The following is a 19,576-nucleotide window of genomic DNA, read 5'->3' on the forward strand; positions in this document are numbered from 1 at the left end:
GAAGAGTTTTTTTCTAAGCCTTTTCCTTCAGGAGAAGCAAAGCATTGCTGTTCAGAGACTTGGAGCAAGGCTGACAGAATAGAAAGCTTTTTGAACAAACACAGCTGGCTTTTACCCAGCGCATCCAACTCTTTGGCCAGCTGAAAAGAAATCAGAAGAATATTGATGTATTATTTTTTTTTCCCCATACAAAACCGGCAGGCTTTTTTTGGTCAAACGTTAGTTTCTGAATGCAAGTTTTTTCAGTTGATAGCAATTATTTGGGGAAAAAAAGCCACCAAACAACTGAGGCAGTTCTCTGGATAACTCACAGTCTCAGCTCTTTGCCTCTTGTATTTTCAAACGATTAACATTTTTTTGCTTTGCACATCATGAATATTCTATACTTGAGCTGTTACTGAGTTGTGCTAGATCAGATAAATAACATGGTGTTGCTTTTGTGGCAGACTGGATAAAGATGCAAATAATACTGACATTTACTTCACAGTTTTCTTTCTGTGATCCTCTGAGTGAGTAAACTGGATTGCTGAGATATTCATGGGAAGGAAATGAAGAAGGGTTGTCAAGATGAAAGCAAATTTCCTTAAAACTTAGCCAGAAGGTTCTTGGCAATTTTTTCTGTTATTTGCTCAGCTGAATAGGAGCAGCTTGAAATATATTTTGCACAACCGCAAAAGAAAACTCTTGTTCCCGTGGCACCTCTGAACATTTTTTGCGCAGTCTTTCACTGAACAGCTGATGGTTTTCCAGCCCTCGGTACCTCTGCAGGGCTCCCGGCCCCGCCGCGGCCTGGCTGCAGGCGGGTGACCGTGACCCGGAGGAGCCCTTGCTGCCCCCCTTGCCCTCGCTTTCCCCCCTTCTCCCACCCCTTGCTGCCCCCCTTGCCCTCGCTTTCCCCCTCTCTTCCACGGAGGTGCACGAACTGGGTGGGAGGGAGGGCTAGGGTCGGCTTCGAGCGGTGAGGTGGCTGGGGCGAGGGGGCTGCTGAGCCCTGCGCGGGGCAGAGGGGACGGGGTGAGCCCCCTCCCGCAGGGCCTGGCTCGGGGCCGCGGGCGCACCTCGCCGCCGCCGCACGGGTGAGGCCCCACGCTGCTGGGCACTAGGCCAGGCCGGCGCCCCGGGTGGCCTCAGGGACAGGGGCTTCGGGCTGGCGGCGGTGGGGGTGCCGCGGCCGGTGTCCCCCAGGCCAGGGAGGGCAGCCAGCGGCTCTCGGCCCCGGCGCGGCGCCCAGCAGACGGTGCCGGGGGAGAGCAAGAGGCTGAGGGGGCCCCGCGTCGGTCGGTGGCCGCCGCCTCCCGAGCCAGAGGGGGGAGCGGCCATGTTGCGGGGGGCCGGGGGGCCCGCCTCGGCGTGGGGCCGCCCGCTGGCTCCGGCCGCCGTCAGGGGGCGCAGGCAGGGAGCGGGCCCGCGGCGGGCTGAGCCAGCCGGCCCCCGCCCGGGGTGGCGGCGCGGCGGGCCGAGGGGCCGCCCCGTCGGGGGGTCCCGCTGAGGGGAGCGGTGCGGGGGCCGGCGGCGGGCCGCCAGGGGGCGCCGTCCCCCTTCGGACTGCGGCGCGCGGCGGGCGGGGGCGGTGCGGGGGCGTGGCGCGCCGCGGGGATTGGCGGGGCGGCGGCGGGGGCGGGGCCGGGCGGCGGCGGGGGCCGGCGGCGGCGTGGCCGCACGCGCCACTCGCGGCGGCGATGTGACCCGGGCGGCGCGGGGAGGCGGCGCGGTCCCGTCCCGCGGCCCCGGCCCGGCCCGCCCTGCCCCGTCCCGGCCCGCGGACGTACCCCCATGCCCGCTCACGGCCGCCCGCCGGTAGCGGCTGACGCCTGCGGAGCAGCGACGCGCGGGGCCCGGGGAGGCGATGGCTGCGGATCTGGTGGTGCTGCTCTGCCTGGCCGCCGCCGCGGCCGCCGTGGAAGGTGAGGCGGGACGGGGGGTGCAGAGCGGCGAGTCCCCGCGTCCTCCGCGGCACGCGCGGTCTGCTAGTTCCTCCCGCCGCGACCGGCCCGGCGACACCGGCTCCCCCGCCGGGCAGCACCGCGGGGGCGGCTGCGCAGCGGTCGGGGCTGGCTGCCGGCGCGGCGGGGGGCGCGGGGCTGCCCTCTGTACCGGCCGGCGGAGCCAGCCCCGCTCCCGCAGCGCGGGGAGCCGGCCCGCAGGCGGTGCTGGCAGCCCGGGTCTCGCTCCGGGCCGGGGGGGGGGCTCGGGAGGGGCCGTGGGGTTCCAGCTCCCGGCGTCGGCTTTGGGAAACCCGCCGGGGTCTGGGTGGGATGGACGGCTCCGGTGGGTCCCCTCCGCGGCAGAGCCCTGCCCGCGGTGGCGGCGGGGGACACCCCCAGGGTCTCCCTGGGTCCCCTCCCCGCAGAGCCCTGCCGGGGTGGCAGTGAGGGACACCCCCAGGGCCTGTTCTGGATCCCTTCCCCGTAGGGCTCCTTTCCGGGGTGGCGGCGGGGGACACCCCAGGGTCTCTTTGGGTCCCTTCCCCGGGGTGGCGGCGGGGGACAGCCGCAGGGGCCGTGGCCGTGCGGAAAGCTGCGTCTTGGCACCGTCCCGCTCCTGTGCCTCGCGACGGCGGTGGGAGCTGAGGAGAGCCTTGTGGAAGCGGACGGGCGCACTGGGAGGTGCGGGCTGAGGGTCCCCTTCCCTGGGACAGCCGGGTGCGGGGGCGCCTGGCCCGCTGGCGGAGCGGCGGGATGGACGCGTGGCCATCCATCCCCTCGGCCGGGTGCGTCCCGCTGGGCTCAAGGCTTTTCCCGTCACCCGACCGGTTGTGGGACTGGCTGTGGCCCGGGACGTGCCCGCAGGTACCAGCCAGCCTCGGGGCATCCTGCCTGGCAGGACCACCAGCTCATCCCACGCTCGTGCTGGTGCATCGATGTGCTCCGGCCGGCACGGCTTGCAGAAGTATCGCTTGTATTATTTTTTTTTCCCCTTTTATTTTGCCGCTGCCTCTTCTTTTTCCCTGGTACAACACGGGCAAACGGGCTTGTGGCAGCGGTTGCCCGGTGCTTGAGCGGTGGCTGCGAGCAGGGGACGTGGTGCAGCCCCTCGCTTGTTGGCAGAAGAAACGTGTGGGTGTGGGGAGATGATGCGTGGGGGCTCGTGGGCGAACCGAGCTGCCGTGGGGCTTGGCTCTTCCTTGGGGGAGGGGGGATTTAGCTGATGTGGGCATAGATGCGGCTGAACTGGAAGGTGCCAGAGCCCAGCAGCTCAGCTCTGGGCAGCACGGAGCTGGTTCTGGAGCCGGAGCACTGCTGCGGTGGTACCCAGCGGGATGGGAGCGGTGCTGGCCGCAGTGCCCTCCGCTCGCGAGCATGCCGGCTGGATCGCGGCAGGCAGGCCCTCTTGCTGCGGCATCTGCTTTTGGCTGACCCAGGTGTTTGCTTTTCTTATTTCTCGGGTTTCCTACCTCATTGCATCTCCATAGAAATAACTCGGGGTGGAAATGCGAATGCCTTGCTAAGCGTGATGCAAGCAGGCGTGTGTTTGCTCGGTCACAAAGCCACACGTGAAAGCACCAGACCTGTTAGCAGCGTTTCGGGAGCCAGTGTTTGCAGCGTCAGCAGCTTGAGGCACTGCTGGAATGGGGGGTGGCTGGGAGACCTGGCTCGGTCCCTGTCTGAGAGCGCTCCTGGGTGTTGTGTCCCTGTGTCACACGGGGTCTTCCCCAGCTTGTCCCGAGCTGCCCCAGGAGCTTGTGCAGGGCTGGCAGAGCCAGCATCCCTGCCCGGGACTCAACCTGTTGAAGAGCCATGTTATTTCTACTCTGCCGAGGAAATGACTTGGGTAGTAGAGTAGTATTCTGGGAGAGATCTTGGATTTAAGGGAAAATCTTGGATGGGGAATTTCTGAGGCAGAGCAATTGAATCTGATTTGGAGTTAAGGCGACAGTTTCCTGGCGTGGTTGTGTAAAGAAAACACCTTTTTATGGAGCTTATTTGAATGTTACAGATCCTGTTGGTGCGGAGGCTGAAATTGCTAGATTGAGACGTGGGTTTGGCTAACTGGGCCGAAGCGTCTCCCAGAGCCTGACCCGCGCTGGGGTCTGGCTTCCCCTGAGCGGCCGCAGATGGGTTTTGCCAGCCGCCCTCTCTGGCAACCAGGCAAAGCCACAGCTGAGCACGGCCGGCTGCGGCTGGGGGGGGGAAGGCTCCCTGCATCCCGAAGAAGCCTTTGAGACAAAAAGTCTTTTTTCCGGGATGGCAGGGGGGAGGTGTCTGGGGGTCTAGACCTGGCTGGAAGGGGAGGAGGATACAGCTGGGGTCAGGGCAGGGGCTGCCTGCAAGCATATCTCTCTCCCCTCTGTAAAACCCTGCTATTTTTTATAAAATAAAAAATATTTTATAATGCAGGTTATAAAACCCTGTGTACCATTGCCTGTGGTACGTGAACCTGGAGATAGTCGCTTACCTGAGTTTCCTTATGGTTACTTGATTTGTACCAAATCCCGTGGCTTAGCTGGCCATTTTCTGCTGGATACCTGGAAGCTTATGCTGGTTTTTTTTTTTGTTTTTTTTTTTTTTTTCTTGTGTGTGTGGCTTGTGAAGAGGAAGAGAGACATGAGAAGATGACAGGAACAAATACTGTCTCTCCCACACCCTGCAATCACTCAGGAGCCGCTCGCGTGCTCTTTCTTGTGTTAGCTGAACCAAATATAATCACGTTTAGCATACAGAGAGGGTGGTACTGAGCCGATGTTACATGTTTTAACTGGGGAGCTGTCAGGGTTTGAGGTGTCGGTAGGTCAGATGGGGCTGTTGTCCGTTGTGGTGCAGCCTCTCCACGTACGCTGTTTAATCTGCCTACCTGCTTACCTATCTGTCATCTCCCTTCCTTGCGCCTGCTCTTTTAAAAAGCAGGTTTTTCTCTGTCTCCTGTATTGCTGCTTGCAGCATCACAACAAGCAAAGTGTGAGGAGGGAGGTGGAAAGCCCTGGTCAGGGCTGGCAGATCCAGCTTAGTTTTGCTTCCCGTGCTTATCTGCTCTCCTGCCTGCCTGGCTTTTGGAACCGCAGCCTGGGAGAGGACCAGGGAAAGGGGTTTGGTTCGAGAGCGATGTCCCTGGCTCCTGCTCCGTGTGTGCCACCCACCTCGGGTGCCCTGTCTCCTCCCGTTTTGGCTCGGGATGCACGCATCTGTTGCAGGCATCCTTTGGGCTTCCTCCGCTTCCGCCAGGCGCCGGAGCGGTGCCGGCACCGAGCAGGCTGAGAGCCGGCGGACGCCGCACCGCCCTTCCCATCGCTGCCACTGCCATCACCACGTGGGCTTCCACCTTTGGCCCAGCTGCTTCACCCGCAGCAGAGCAGTTTTCAAGGAGAAGCTAGAAATAAGCCTTCAAGAGAGAATTTACAAGTGCTAGTAACTAGCTGTCCCTTTACTTGTGCTTTTTTTTTTTTTTTTGCACAAACTATCTGGGGATAAAACCCCAAACCCTAAGGGGAGAAACCTTATTCTTGGCTTGATGAGCGAGCCCAGATCTTGTCGGCCTGAAGGCAAAGCATTTTGTCAAGTCATGGAAAAGGGGCCTGAGACCCCAGATGCCTGTGTTGCCTCTTTGTGACTAACGGCTGGTATTTCCACTCATGAGGAAGGTGGGGTCTGTGATAAATGCGTTTCTTTTTCTGTCCTTTCTGCTCACCACCTCTGTATGGAAATGGGGTTACCGCCCTGTGCTCCCCGGGGGTTTAGTGGCCCTGTCTGCTGTGGCGAGAGCTGCCAGGGCGATTTGCAAGGTGGCCTCTCACCCATCCTGGGTGCAGCTCCTGACACAGCGGGACAGAGTAAAAATCTTCCGCTGGCCTTAAAAATAAGAAGAAAATATTTATATTGCATAATGGAGTAGCCTGAATGCATTTGTCTGGCTCTCGATCCAGGCCGTGGGGGTGAGAAATAGATGTTTCTAGCAGAGATGGGTTCTGTAATCTGAAGAAATACTCCGGTTTGGTGAAAAGGGGGAAAACGGTGCCTTGGGCAATGGGTCAGCAAAGTCTTGGAGACACTGGTCCCCAGTGCAGCAGGAATGCTGTGGGGTGAGGCTGATGGAAGAGATGCTCGGAGCAAGGCTGAGGCTCGTGGAGCGCTGCTGCTGTAACGCCTGTGGTGTGTGCTGTGCTGCTCTCGCTGAGGTCCAGCCAGCTTGAGGAGGCTTATTTTTACCTCTCCCAGCTGTAGGTACGAGCTCATCATACCCTGGCATGGAAGTGGCTTCATGCAGGAGCCCCAAACTTGATGACACTGCCTGAAGGGTGCTGCAGCAGTCTGTTCACAGGGTCGGTATAAGCAGTCATTTAACAGCATTGTGAGGCTGAGTAAATAGTTGGGGTTGGGGAAGGGAATGTTTTCCCCAAATATTCATTAGTATTTGAAAGTGCATTTCAATTTGACCTTGTTCTCTTTCTGCAAACATTTGAGCTATCAAGTGTTGCACGCATGAATACTTGCACAAGGCAAATGTTAAGCTTGGGTATTTGCTGGGTAGCAATTTGGAAAGGCATAGCCTGGGTTGTATGTTGGGAAGCAGGAGTGTGCGTCGCTTACGGAGGGCGCTGGAGCCGGTGTGATGGAAGTGGCGCAGATACCCCACGTGGTAGGAGTTTGAGTCCACTGGTGACTGAGGGCACCTTGTGAAGTGGTGCTGCGTGGTAGGGATGGCAAACAGACGTGACTCCAGAAGGCATTCAGATGATTGTGGGCCACCTGGGAATGCAGGGTGCTTCTGCTGGCTGAGCCCCTCCATCCCTCCCTGCTTCTCCTCTCGGCGGAGGTTGGTATGGGAGCAGAAGTGTGCAGAAAAGGATGGAGTGATTTCACAGAGGGATCAGGAGAGAGCTGGAACAGCTGGAACCGTGGGTGGCGGTGAGGCACTGAGCTGGTAATTTCACAGTCCAGCTTTTAGGGGCTGCAAATACACTGCTTCCAAAAGGGAGCAGCTTGGGAGGCTGCTTGGGAGTGTGCAGGGGAGGGGGCAGGTGCCGGGCTGCTGTAGACTGTGCACTAGCAGGTAGACGCAGCACAGCCCTTTCCTTGGGGACAACAAGAGCAAACTCTTGCCCAGATCAGCTCTGTGGCTTTCCAGATAAGTGGCAGACATGGGAGATACAAGGCTCCCTCCTGCCCTGTAAATGTGGTCACTCACAGCCACAGCTGATTTTGGGGGAATTTTCTGGTTTTGGTCACCATCAGTTTTCCAGAAGTCACATTATGAGAAATGGTGAGAAAAGTGGGATGTCTGTTTGCAGGAGCTAAAGGTTCTGTGCTTTATTTATTTATTTCTCGTGACTTTTGAATTATTAAAGCGCGTTCAGCAGAGATTAACTTTCCCTGCTCAATATTTATTATTGTTTCATTTCCCTGGAAGTTGGAGCTATGAGAGCTTTGATAAATGGACTGAAAGGTTCTGTAGTTTCTCTATAGCTAATCTAGACATCCCCCTATCCTTTGCTGAAAAGCTAATTTGTAATTTCCTATGGTAATGCCGCTTAGTGAATTATAATGATACACTGGGGTCTGTTTTTCCTCCTGGTTCTCTGTTGGGGGAGTAACGCTACTATCAGAAAATGGTGTGAAACCTGGAAACTGGCCATTAGTCCCCTAATTTTTGGTCAGATAACAAGAATCCAGAAATCATGTGGACCATATGGTCCGTTTTGTCAAGTCTGGGCTGGGAAACGTACGTCTCCCCTGAGTTTGGTTTCTGCAGGAGGGATGGGAGCGGTGGTTGGAGCTGTGCCGGAGGTGGCACCGCGTACTGATGCCACAACCTGTCTGGCTGCGTGGGTTTGCATCTGTGACCGGAGCCTGGTGATGTGCAAAATCCCTGCTTCTGGAAGCCTCTCCCACCACCCCAATTATAAACAAGTGTTATCAGTCTTTTGAATAATTGAAGAGGCTTTCTGTTGAATATTTAATTACAATAATATTTGGTTAGCGGGGGTTGTTGGTCTCCTTTTGTGCAATTGAGAATTGCTGCAAGAAAACAACCTGTTAAAAGAAAATGTTGTTGTCTATGATCATTGATTTTTCTTTTTTTTTTTTTTAAGCTAATCAGTTACTCCGTTGAAATTGGTTAATTAGCTCAGCTCCATTAAGACACTTTGGCATTTAAACTTGATGTTTCTAAATAATTATAGTTTTGCCTGCTAAGCCCACAACCCAGGGTGACCTAATTACTATTAAAGCATACATGCTTTAGTCTGGCATTAATAAGTTCCTGCTGGGAGCCCTGCGGTGAAAAATCACAGAGGCAACAGTTCAAAAGGGAAGGGGCTCTGTGCCGAGCCCGGCCGAGGAAGATGACTTTCCTTTGGCCTTGCTTCTTCCAACCTAAACCTGGCGGGTGGGATGCTCCCATGGGAAGGAGAAGAGCCCAAGAGCAGTCGGTCCCTGCAGCCCCCAGAGCATCCCCACGGCTGGTCCCTCTGTGCCATCTGCTTTTGGGGCAGGTGGAAGGTGATGGCAAGAGGTCACCTGGCAGAGGAGAGGGTTAGGAGTGGTTTTAGTTAATGAGTGTTAATTTGCTTGCTTTCTCTTCTAAGTCATCCCCTTTAATAAGCATGTGGAGTCCTTTCGATGTCTTTGCAGATGGTGGAGAATATACAGTAATAAGTTTATCTTGGTGTGTGGTTTTTTTTTTTTTTGCCTTTGGAAATAGCCATGCCAACTAGTTAGGGATTAGTAAAGCCTCGAGTATGTGCTTGTTAGTGTAGTAAGAAAAATGTTTGATATCTGGGGAAGCATCCAGTCAGTGTTACTGGTGTTCGAAGCTTATTAAGCTTTAATTTGTTATGCAGCAAGTAAAAGTGGTGGCTGGGTATAGGTAAGAAGCTGTGGAATTCTTGCTTTTCAGCTGTTTCCTCCCATCCCAGGTCAGGGCTTCGTCATGACTTTAAAGGATTGTTTCATGATATTTTCTCCCAAAAAGTCCTCCTGGCATTATGCCTTCCTCTCCGATGCGCCGGTACCCTGTGCGCCACATCCCAGCAGCAACGGGCACCACAGTTTGCTTTTTGCCTGGCTATATATTTTTTTTTTTGAGGGGTAGGGCAGCTCAGCCTGCTGCCCTGGTGTTTGGCAGCGCAGGATGCTCTCTGCTCCTGGCTCTGCCATCTCCTGGGAAGCCTCTCCGGTCCTGCAAAGCCCAAGACCTGTTGCACACCCATGTTTTTGCCTCCCTTTTCCTATTTTCTTTCCATTTGCAGGGCAGAGCATGGGGATGCTTTCCCCCCCCCCCCCCCCCCCCCGTGCCCAGCCTTGCATGCCAATCCCCCAGGGTAGAGCAGGTCACCTTCTGGCTTCGACTCCGGATGGAGGTTGTGCTTATCCTTGAGCCCAAAACCTGGGAAAACGGGACTGTGGTGTCTGCTTTTAAGCCCAGATCGATCCCCCCGTGCCCGCTCCCTGCTGCGGGTGAGCCAGCAAGCAACACCTGAAATACATCCAGGTGGTAAAGGGAGGCGACCAGGGGCTGGTGTTGGTCCCCTTTCTCCTGGTGTTAAAACCTACGCCGTGGGTGGAGGGGTGAAGCAAGGAACAGCAACGATTGAAGTTTTATGGAAGATTTTTTTTCTTTCTTTTCAATCAGAGTCCAGGGATGGGCCTTTGATTACTAGAGGCCTCCGCTCGCTTCAGTCACTTCCTTAGCCGCGGGGTCGGAGCTGACTCATTATCATCCTCACTAGGGTCCTGTTGTATGAGGATAATTGCTTTTTGCTCAAAAGACATTAAATCACCGCAGAAGAGGCGAAGGGGTGTGAATTACATCTTCCCGGGAAAACCAGGAACCCAGCAGAAGAGTTGGAAAGGAAATACTGTCCCTGGGGGGCAGGAGGAGAAGAGGCTGGTGATGGGGCTGTGCTCCACTCCTGCTGGGCAGCCCCCTTCCCTCCGGCTGGCAGAGGACAGCCTGGGGTGGCCTGAAGAAATAACTGTGGGCTGGCCTTAGCTGGACGCTTTATTATTATTATTTTTTTTTTCACCCAACACCTGTCGCTTCATCTTTCCAAATGCCCAAGAAATGAGATGGGCGCTAGGGACAGAGCAGGAGCAGGATGCTCTGATTGCTCTGGGAGGCATCAGCTCTGCTTTTATTTTGAAACCAATGTGTTTGTAAGGAGCAAAATTTGGCTTTTCAAGATCACCGGTGTCTTGCCAGCAGTACTTCTTACAATGTTTTTGACTAGTTCAGGACCTTCACCTGGCGTGGCGCCCCCGTGTCGCTCCATCGGTGGGCTTTGCCCACAGTACACAGCAGCGCAGAGGTGCCCTCGCCGTGCGGCCGTTCCATCCCTGCGCTTCTGCTGTGGTTCTTTTTAAAGCAGTCATGTTGGGTCCCTGTGTCCTTTAGCGAGTGCTGGAAATGATGGGCATGACCTGGCTGCAAGTGAGCCTGAGGTGCACAATGCTGCTGCCCAGCCCCTGGGGCTTGGCTGAAGCTGTCCAGAAGCTTTCATGCAAGTGGATGAACCACCTGGAGATGCGTGGCATTTGCTGTCTGTGCTTTGCCCCTTGAAATGAAATTGCTGGTGGGGGTCTAGGTCCTTTGAGACCATCAGGCTCTCGATAGAGGCACTGTGGGGTCAGATATAATGATATTATTTGGACCAGATATGAAGCTGTAAAGTGGTAATTTATGGTTTAATAAAATACAGGAGGATCAGCCCTATGCTGTGATTCCTGGGGAGGGGCATGCGCCTCCTTGAGCCACAGGCATCACACCAGGTAACCTTACTCTTGCTCAGTGAAATGGAGAAAAGCATCAGCTGTGCAGGATTTAAAGGTGCCAATGCTTGGACCCAGCCTGGATAGGGCCCTCCCGAGCTCTGGCCATCAGCTGGTGATGCCCCCCACGACCCACAGATGCTGAAACCAACCTTGCAGAGGAGGGGAGGTGGATGCGGGCTGGTGGGAACTTGTAAGGTCAGTAGCTAACTGTGTTCGGTGTCTTTCTAAAAATCATCTTTTATTATCCCTCCTTGTGCCATGCGTAGGTTATTACTGAAATGGCTGGCACCACTGCGCACACGCGGGAGTCTGCTGCGCTGAAAGGCTTGCTTGAAAGCCTGCCGAAAGCTATAAAAAGACGCTCATTAACTTCAATGGGCTTTGGCCGAGGCTGGAGAAAATGGGCTGCTTTGAGAAGGATGCCGCTTAGAGCACCCTCTGGCTCTGCCTTTGTGTGCCAGTGCTGGGCTTTGCTCGCCAGGGCTAACCAGGGATGGGGAAACCCCTACTTTTGCACAATTCTGGTCCTTAATAACATGTGAGAAGATGGTCCAGCTGCCTCCAGCCAGTGGGACCCACTCACAGCATCCCCACGGCTCGCTGCCGAGGGGGCGTGGGGGGCGATGGATGGGCGCCTGCCTTACCCTGTGCCCTGATAACCCCTGTGTTTTCCCACCCCGTGCCAGACACGGACCCTGCCGGGCTGGCATGCAACTTGGTCGCTCCCAAATGTGATCTCTTGAGCATCAGCCCAGCAGATTTTTGGAGGTGGTTTGCAGCAAGGCACTTCTTTATTTCTTTAAAGCTTTGCGACATTCAGGGGAAACTGGGATGTCTTTGAAACATTTAAAGTATTCCTAATAGGTTACCTTGAAAGCTTTCTTCAGTCTTGAATGAATCAAAGTGCAAATGTTTATAATGCAACACCCACACAGGCTAGGAGAGGAATTTTATTAAGGCAGGAGAGTCAGAAAACAATAATAATAAAACATGTTTTATGAAGTTGGCAAGAAACTTATAAACTAGGTGAAGTTTTACAGCATATGAATTTGATACAAGTAGTAAATTTGAATTCCCAGGCTAGTCCTCAGGTCTTGCTCTTTATTACCTGAAATAACATTCTCCACTTTTAATAGCTGGCTGCGGCAGAGTGAACGTGGTTTTATCTTTCTAAATGATCTGCCATGCGTGTCTTATAATCAAACTTTCACCTATCCGGAAGACTTCAGCCCTTTCCTTGAGCAACACAACGGCTGTTGCTAATTAGCAAATTACTGCCTTTGGCTTTGCTGTGGCAGGGGGGACCTTGGAAATCCTTCCACACATCCCCTCATCTGGATTATTTAGATTTTTTCCCAGCAGAAACCACCTTACTGTCTGATAAAAGAATACATTTTGTCAATACATCAGCAGAAAGGGACTGAAAGATGCTCCCAATAAATCAGGGTGTTGCAGTAATAAGCCGCTGTGCTTCCCCACTCGTGGTGCTGCTGGGAGGGATGTGGGCGCTTGCTGGGGCGTTGTTGCGAGGTGACCGATGGCCTTTCGAGGTGTCTGGGGCTCTCTTGCCACTTTCCCAGCAAGGAGGTTTCCTTGCGGTGCAGTCCAGGGGCTGGTGAGATTCCGCTGCCTGAGCTGGCTTTGTCTCCATGCCGGGGTGGCTTCCCAAGGGTGGCTTCTAATGACCTCCTGGCCATGCCTCTGGCTCCTGCGTGCCACTCGGCTGCCAGCAGCTGTACATGAGGGAGGCGTATAAAAACGGTTTGTCAGACCCCTGTCCTGTCTGTGCACACTCCAGCAGATTATTCCTCTTCAAAAAATACGTGATTACTTAAGTAAAGCATTCTAACTAATTGCCAAATTATTCCCTTTAAAATGGGAAAGTAATTAGGGATGTTTTTTTTAAATAGGCTTCCCACCCTTGGATCTGCTGGGATTAGCGTATGTGGGTGTATAAATATTTAGTTTCCAAGGACTTTTTTTTTTTTCCCTTCCTTGAAGAAACAGCAGGCAGCAGCTATGCTTGGACACTTTCCCCAGCATCCAAAATATAATTGAAATTAAAGATGACCCACAAAGGAAAATGAAATTCAAGTTTTTCTGGCGCGATGCACCAAGCTGGCTTTCAAAATCAGGGTTCCCTCTGGTTATGTTTGAAGTTAAAGAGAAGGAGTTTTGCCATGGGGTGCTGGGATGCTCGGGGGTGATGGAGAACAAGTACAGCCCTGCATTGGTAAGAGCTATGGTTGAGCGTGGTGGGCTTGGTTGAATCTTCTGCCTCCAGCTGCCCACTAGCTTGGAAGGAATTTTTGAGCTTGTTTCCGTTCATGGAGGTCTCTCTAACATCCAAACAATTTAGACTTTTTGGACTGAGGGGCTTTGATGTTTGGATTCAAAACCGTGTCTTGTTTTGAAACTCGTTGCAGCATTTGCTATGTGTTTGTAAAGCTGGGAAGGCTAGCAAAAAGGACCTGAAATCAGAAACAAAATATGTAGCTAGATTAAAAAATGGTTTTAAGAGAGTGATCTGGTGGAGTTGCAGATTAAAGGAACAGTTGAAACCAGTAATTTGTGCAGCTCTCCTAGAGGTCAGCATCCCTCAAGACTCCCAGAGCCGTTCCTACAGCCAACAGATAGCCTCGCTGAGCCAGGGGAGGCCAGAACTTTCATTCCCCATTCGTCCAATGAATAAATCCCAAGCCCTAGTGAAGCACTGGAAAGCCACCAGAAGAAAACCTGGCTCATAAGACCACCTGCAGAGCCCCAAGGTTTGGAGATCAGAAGCTGTCATTGGTGTGCCACGTGGCTTAGGTCCCCACCCTGCTGCTGGGGGATACTTATAAGGTACTTTTGGGCTGTCTGTGCTTAAAATGCTCATGCACCCATCGTTTCTCTGTCTGGCAGGGGTTACTTACTGCGGGTGTTAACCCAAGGCTGCCTTTTGGGTGCCTCAGTCTTTCTTTCAAGGATTTCATTTGTGCTGTTCAGCTGTAATTGGCAACTTTGAGACTTTTTGTTTGCCTGCCTGCATGCTGGAGAGCCTTCAGAGGTTGTTTAGGAGGCAAGGGGAGCCTGCAGAGTTAGATTTTTTTTTTGTTATTATTATTATATATTATTATAATTAAAACATATTTTTAGCAGCTGAAATTCGAGCCCGTCTGGGTATTTATACAGCAAGTTGTTTTGGATGAGGAATAGGCCAAGATAGTCACGTGGTTGGGGCCAACGTGAAACAAAAGAATCCATTTATTATCCAGGCAGGAAATTTGTTCTTCGGGATGTTGTAGCTGCAGACATAATGATTTCATTTCCTCCGGTTCACCCAGATTAATGGCTTGTGCTCTTTTGTTTGTGTGCCTGTGTTATTTCTGCACCGTGGCTTTGCCTCCTGCTCTGTGCCAGTGTGTGCGAACATGTGTGCAAGTGCCCTGGGCAATGGGGGGGCGTGGGGGCGGCAGCAACCTGCTTGGGCCTTTGGAGTGGGGTGGGATACTGGGAGAGCCAAGCGAAGCCTCTGGGACCGCCCTGGGGTGCCCTTCCTGGCAGCAACCGATGTCCTGGTGCACATGCATCTCTGAGGGTCTTCTCCTCCTGCATCTCCAGGAGTCTCCCTGCCCTGCCACGCTCACTGGGACAGCGAGGGGGGGGTTTCCTATGAAGCTGTGATGGGATGGAGGAGATGGAGAGAGGCAAGTATGAGCGTTGACCTTAGGGAAGGCATGAGACTGGCGTGTCTTCTCCATGGTCATGCTCAAGGGTGTATGTAGGTAGGAAACCTGAACCTTTGCACCCTCGCAAGCATCATGTCAGCAAACAGCTCCTTTTCCCGGGGAGCCGTGCCGACGGGCAGGGATGCAGGCGTCAGCCTGTGGCAGTGGGTGAGCAGTTCCTTCCTTGCTGGCGGGGTTGGCCTTTCATAGCAGGCAGGTCCCAGCCCCTGGCAGGGCTGCTTGGCCATCTGGAAGCTGGTGGTGCTTACACTCCCTCCTCGATAAAAAAACAATAGACCCATATTTGTGGACACTACAAGATTAGTGGCAGCCTTAATTGCTCCCTTTCTCCCTCTCTTGAGTGTTTGGCTTTCAAAAGTGATGTGACAGGGAAACGATGCCTTTGCATTGCTGTCGCCTGATTGGTCCTAGCAGGGTTTTGGCACGGAGCTTTTAATTTACTGTGTGCAGCATGACCATGACCTTCTGTTCTGGATTAATCTGGAGTAACCTGGTGGAGTTGGAAGCACCCTTCTGTGATGAGGAGTTGAACTGCCTGGGATCCATGCTGCAGAAGGCTTGGTGAGCATCTTACAGCCCCTGTGGCTAGCTCTTCCTCCTTCCCTCCTTTAGGTGTTTCTGCTTTAAATTTGGGGAGGAGAGGGAGTTTCTGCCACCTCTTCTGGGGGAGATTTCCCTGCAGGGACATACCCTGCTGAAGGAGGACCGTCATGGCCATCAAAGTACATCTGCCATCACTCCTGCCATCCTTCCATCTTCTGGGTCCTTGTGTGCAATGATCCTGCCTTGCACATGTGTTGCTCCTTCTTGCTTTTGTGCCATAAGGGGTGCGTGGGGCTATAGGTGTGAGCCCACCATCTGAAAGCTGAGGAGAAGAGGGGTGGGGAGCTCCTGGTGCCCCGTCAAGCTGCGGGCACTTTCTCCCCACTTGCCTGCCCTCCCAAGTCACTCCCGTGTCACCCAGGTGACAGAATTTGTGACGATGTGACAGCTCCGTTGCACAGAAGATGATGAACAGTAATGAGACACAGAGCACAACGTGCACTTAAAGTGATTTATTTCAGTATGGAAACCACAATCAGGGAGGATGGGTCAGTGTCATCAGGAGAAGAGGTGGGTATGGAGATGAGCTTAGGGGAAACTTTATCATCAGCTGGCACTACTTTAAAAATGAGCAGAGCTGGCACTGCGTGAAATGGAGCTGTGCTGGTCACACCGGGACCATCCCTTGCCCATGGAGGATCACAGGCACCTCCTTGGGGTCTGGCTGGTGACCGGGCTTGCAGGCTGCCGGGGGCGGCTCTGGTGGATTTCTCTTGCTTGCCTCCCTACAACCCCGTGTTGAAAGTTTTTGACGAGGTGTCACCCATGTGTTAAATCAGCTCTACCCATGCATTCGGAAAGGAGACTGTCCTGGTGAACAAGGGGGAGAAAAATAATCCCCCGAACCTTGCCTTGGCGCGGCTCCCAGCGTGCAGATGGCTGTCCTCGTACTAGAGCCTCTTCCCAGCTTGCACCCGTGCAGGTGCCGGGGCTGGAGGCAGGGGTGTGCTGGGCGGGCCAGCTGCCAAGCAGCACCTCCTGCCAGCATCCTCCTCTTCCTCCCCTTCCTCGCCTCCCAGGGCTGGTGGGAGCAGTGGCCGCTCCGCAGCTCAGCCGGCCGCTGCAGCCTGCGGGAAAAGCTTGGCATAAGCTGGGTCCCAAGCAAAGTCTTGAGATTTAAGGTTGATCTAGAGGAGTGCTTGTTTTTCCTCTCTTCTTACAGGATCCAGGGGTCCTGGCTTGGAGGGATGTGTGTGTGTGTGGGGAGTGTAGGACCCAGTGCTGCCTCCGCGCAGGCAGGAGCTGGGGGAGGCAGGCAGCAGTTTGCCTGCTGCTTCTGGCACAGCTTGGGTGATGCACCAGGAGCTCATGAAGAGGGGTCCTGAAGTCCCTGCTGTGCACCTTCTTGATGAAGAGCATCTTCCAAAGGGGCGATTGCAGTCGCTGATAGCTATCAGCGTATTCGGGCGAGGGTTTAACAGAGCCCCGCTGGCCCGTCGGAGCTGGTACGGCACCTTGTGTGAATGGGCGCTTAGAAATCTTGGCAAACACATTTTGTTATTTACTCAACGGACCAGCTGTCATCTGTGTGTGTAGCTAAAGATGGCTCAGATTGATAGTAATGTTTTCAGGAGGGGGTGCAGGATAGTTACAGATCCTGGCCATTGGGTGTTTTGATCAAATCTGGAATTGGAGAAGAAAAAAAAATAAAAAATTAGGTAAGTCCCAGGCAAAGCTGGGAGTCCCAAGGGCTGGGTTTGCAGGGTGTTTTGGGAAGCACCATTTGGATGTGAAGCCAGAGCAAAAAACCCAGTGGGGTCTGCTCAAGGGCTTCTCTGCCCTTTGCCCTGTTGCCTGTCCCCCCTTTGCCCTGTCGCCTGTCCCCCCCCGACAGGGCGCTCTGCCAAGGTGTCCCCAGGGGATGGAGGCAGAGCCTTCCCCCGTCCTGTCCGCGTCCTGACAGAGGCTTCCCCATGGTGCCGGCAGCCCTGTGCGCTCCTGTGTCAGCACAGATTTATTTCCCTTTGCCTCTCACGCTCTTTGCCTCATTTGCACTCGCGAGCTGACTCCATATGGTGCAAAAACTGGAGAGACGATGCTCGGCGCGGCGGCCGGCGCTGGGAGGGGAGGTGGCGCAGGGAGGTGCTTGCCAACGAGCTTTTGCAGTTTCTTCCGTTTGAGGTTCAATATTTCCACCTCCTCCCCTCGATGGCTGTGCTTCTGTGGCCAGGGCTGAGCTCGTCACCTCTGGTGGCAGCCAGAGCATCCCTGTGCATTCCTACTCTCGCTCCCCTGCTTTCCCTCCACTCCCTGCCAAGACCCCCAGCGTGTGAGCGGGGGATCTTCGGGATGTGTCCTTGGACCAGCAATGTTGTTGCTTTGTTTGGTTCTTATTTAAACTGGAAAATTACTGGCTGGCCTCCCTGAAATCCTTACTACATGTCAGATGCTGCATTAAAAAATACAGGATCAGTCTGGCTGTGGTTGTTCTGTGCTGGGGCCGTGCTGGCAGGCTCATCCCACAACTCCACACTCGCTTGTCCAGAGCGGGATTTTTCTTTGCAAACCTCTAATTTTGGTGGGGCGATTTGGTTTCTGCCTCGACCGAACAGTCTGGCTTTGACTCTTGGCATCCAGGGGTTTTGCTGGGGTGAAAAGGGAGGCTTTTCTCACAAATTTTGGTGTTTGGGGGAAATTCCGAGCACTTGGCTGCGTTGCGAGGAGGTGCGCATGGGTGAAGGGATGCCGCTCGCTAAGCTTGAGTCCCCTGACGGTGCTTCCTCACCATCTGAGCAGTCTGTCATGTTCGTAGCTCATGCAGAATCCCTTTGACATTTTAAAATAAGATCTAGTAAACAGGAGCTGGACGATGCCAGGTGCATCTCTCGTTGTGAGGGCTCTTTGACAGCACGGCTGGCATTTTAGATTTAGGGCTCTATGAGATGCATGTTTTTGTAGCGAGCACGAAGCTTTTCTGGAGAATGTGGTCCAAGACAATGACTCATCCTGAATCTCTAAAGAAGTGATGGCGTGTAGGGAAATGCAGGATAAATGTTTTGATTTTTAGAGCTTTCCTCACAGGCGGTGTTATCCCGGAGCAAGGCAAAATAAATCCAGCGGGGAAGGAGAGCATCAGGGAAAGGGGGGACGGGTCTGGTGCATTAGTTCAGCCAAACCTAATGTACTTATTCCAGCGTTGCCTCTGTGCCGGTGGCCTTGAAAGTCGGCTTTGCAGCCAAGCATGGTGCAGCCCTAAGACCCATATGAGCACGCTGCTGGGGAGAACCCCCCGTGGTCCCACAGGTGAGCGTCTTGTGTATCCAGGCATGAAGGCTACGTGTCCTTTTAATTGATCCTAGCACGTGCAATTGCAGATGCTGTTGATGTTTATGGCTGCTTTGTCTTCTCAGTCAACTAATTTTGTATTTAAAGGCTATCATTTCCAAGTGAGTCCCAGTCGATAAGGAGCCTGGTTCCACTGAACTCGTTAGGCTTCAGTGGCCCATGGCTGTGAAATCTCAGAACACTGCTCTTTCTTACTCCCACCCCCACCCCCCCTCTTCTTTTTGGGGTTCCTTACTTTCTCGTAGCGTGATGAAGATCGAGCTCCCTCTTCCCAAGAGGAGACCTGCTGGCAGAATGCCCTTCCCTTGGAGAGCTCACTTGCTTCCATTCAGCCTTGCTGGAGCACACCATGTGCAGCTGATGCTGGTACACGGCTGTTGAACGCAAAGTGAGCTACAGAAAAGCAGCAGAAAATATGAAGCTGTTGACATCGCTACCTGATGTTTGCTTTATCCTTGCCATCACTGAAGGCGCTGTGCTCCCCCTGGGATGTATGATGGGTTGGGGTACTGGATCTCCCTTGGCTGGTGAGATGGTTGTCCAAGCCAGCTGGTCTCCACCCAAGAAGTCCAGTGATGTGCGGCTGCTGTGCCCAGCTCGTGCTGAAGCCACCTGACTGTGTGGCAAGGGATAGAGTGTCCTCTGGCACCTGACCTTCAGTCTTCACCTGCTTTGGTGTGTGCTCCTGGGTGGTGGCAGCGTGGATGGTGAAGAGTGGGTGATTGCCCTTCCCCAACCTAAGCAATCCTTCATGCAAGCCAGACCTCACACTGCGTAGCTGGACCTCAAGCTGGAGGGTGCTACCGCTCCTGGGCAGCCTCGCAAGAATTTCAGAGGTCAGGGTTTCTGGGAAAGTCTCTGCCTATCCCAGGGCGGCTGAGTTCCTCTTCCACATCTTCTGGAGGATGAAATGAGTAACTTCCAGTCTTGACCTATGGTGATTTTTGGGGCAGGCTGCAGCGTTCAGAGATGTTGGCTGGCAACCCAGCCTTGTGAAAGCAAAGATGAGGATTTAAATGCACAGTGACATTGTTGTGGAAAACGTTGTCCTGAAAGATAGCCTTGTCATCTTACAGCCCTGGATCATGCCTTGGGTGGTGATGTGGTGGAGGAGCTGGGCTCTTGGGGTGGCTGGGTCTGTCTTGGTGGGCCAGAGCATTCACGAAAGTGCTTTTGCAGCCCTTGGTGCTGCTTGACTTGGAGTTGCCAAATGCACCTACGCCCATCAGTAAATACTTAAATAGGGACCGTGAT

The 19,576-nt window shown here is 54.0% G+C and overlaps 1 protein-coding gene across 1 annotated transcript in view; it reads left to right on the forward strand.

Moving 5' to 3' along the window:
* The first annotated feature begins 1,003 nt into the window (after window positions 1–1,003).
* The window catches only part of EPHB1 (EPH receptor B1), an 86,009-nt gene continuing 67,436 nt past the window's right edge, over window positions 1,004–19,576 (forward strand). Inside the window, exon 1 of the mRNA XM_080409742.1 lies at window positions 1,004–1,904. Coding sequence (XP_080265868.1) covers window positions 1,847–1,904 — 58 coding nt within the window. The 5' untranslated portion in view covers window positions 1,004–1,846. The remainder of the gene's footprint in view (window positions 1,905–19,576) is intronic.

Source organism: Falco punctatus, assembly GCF_963210335.1.
Source record: "Falco punctatus genome assembly, chromosome: 13".
Lineage (NCBI taxonomy): Eukaryota > Metazoa > Chordata > Aves > Falconiformes > Falconidae > Falco > Falco punctatus.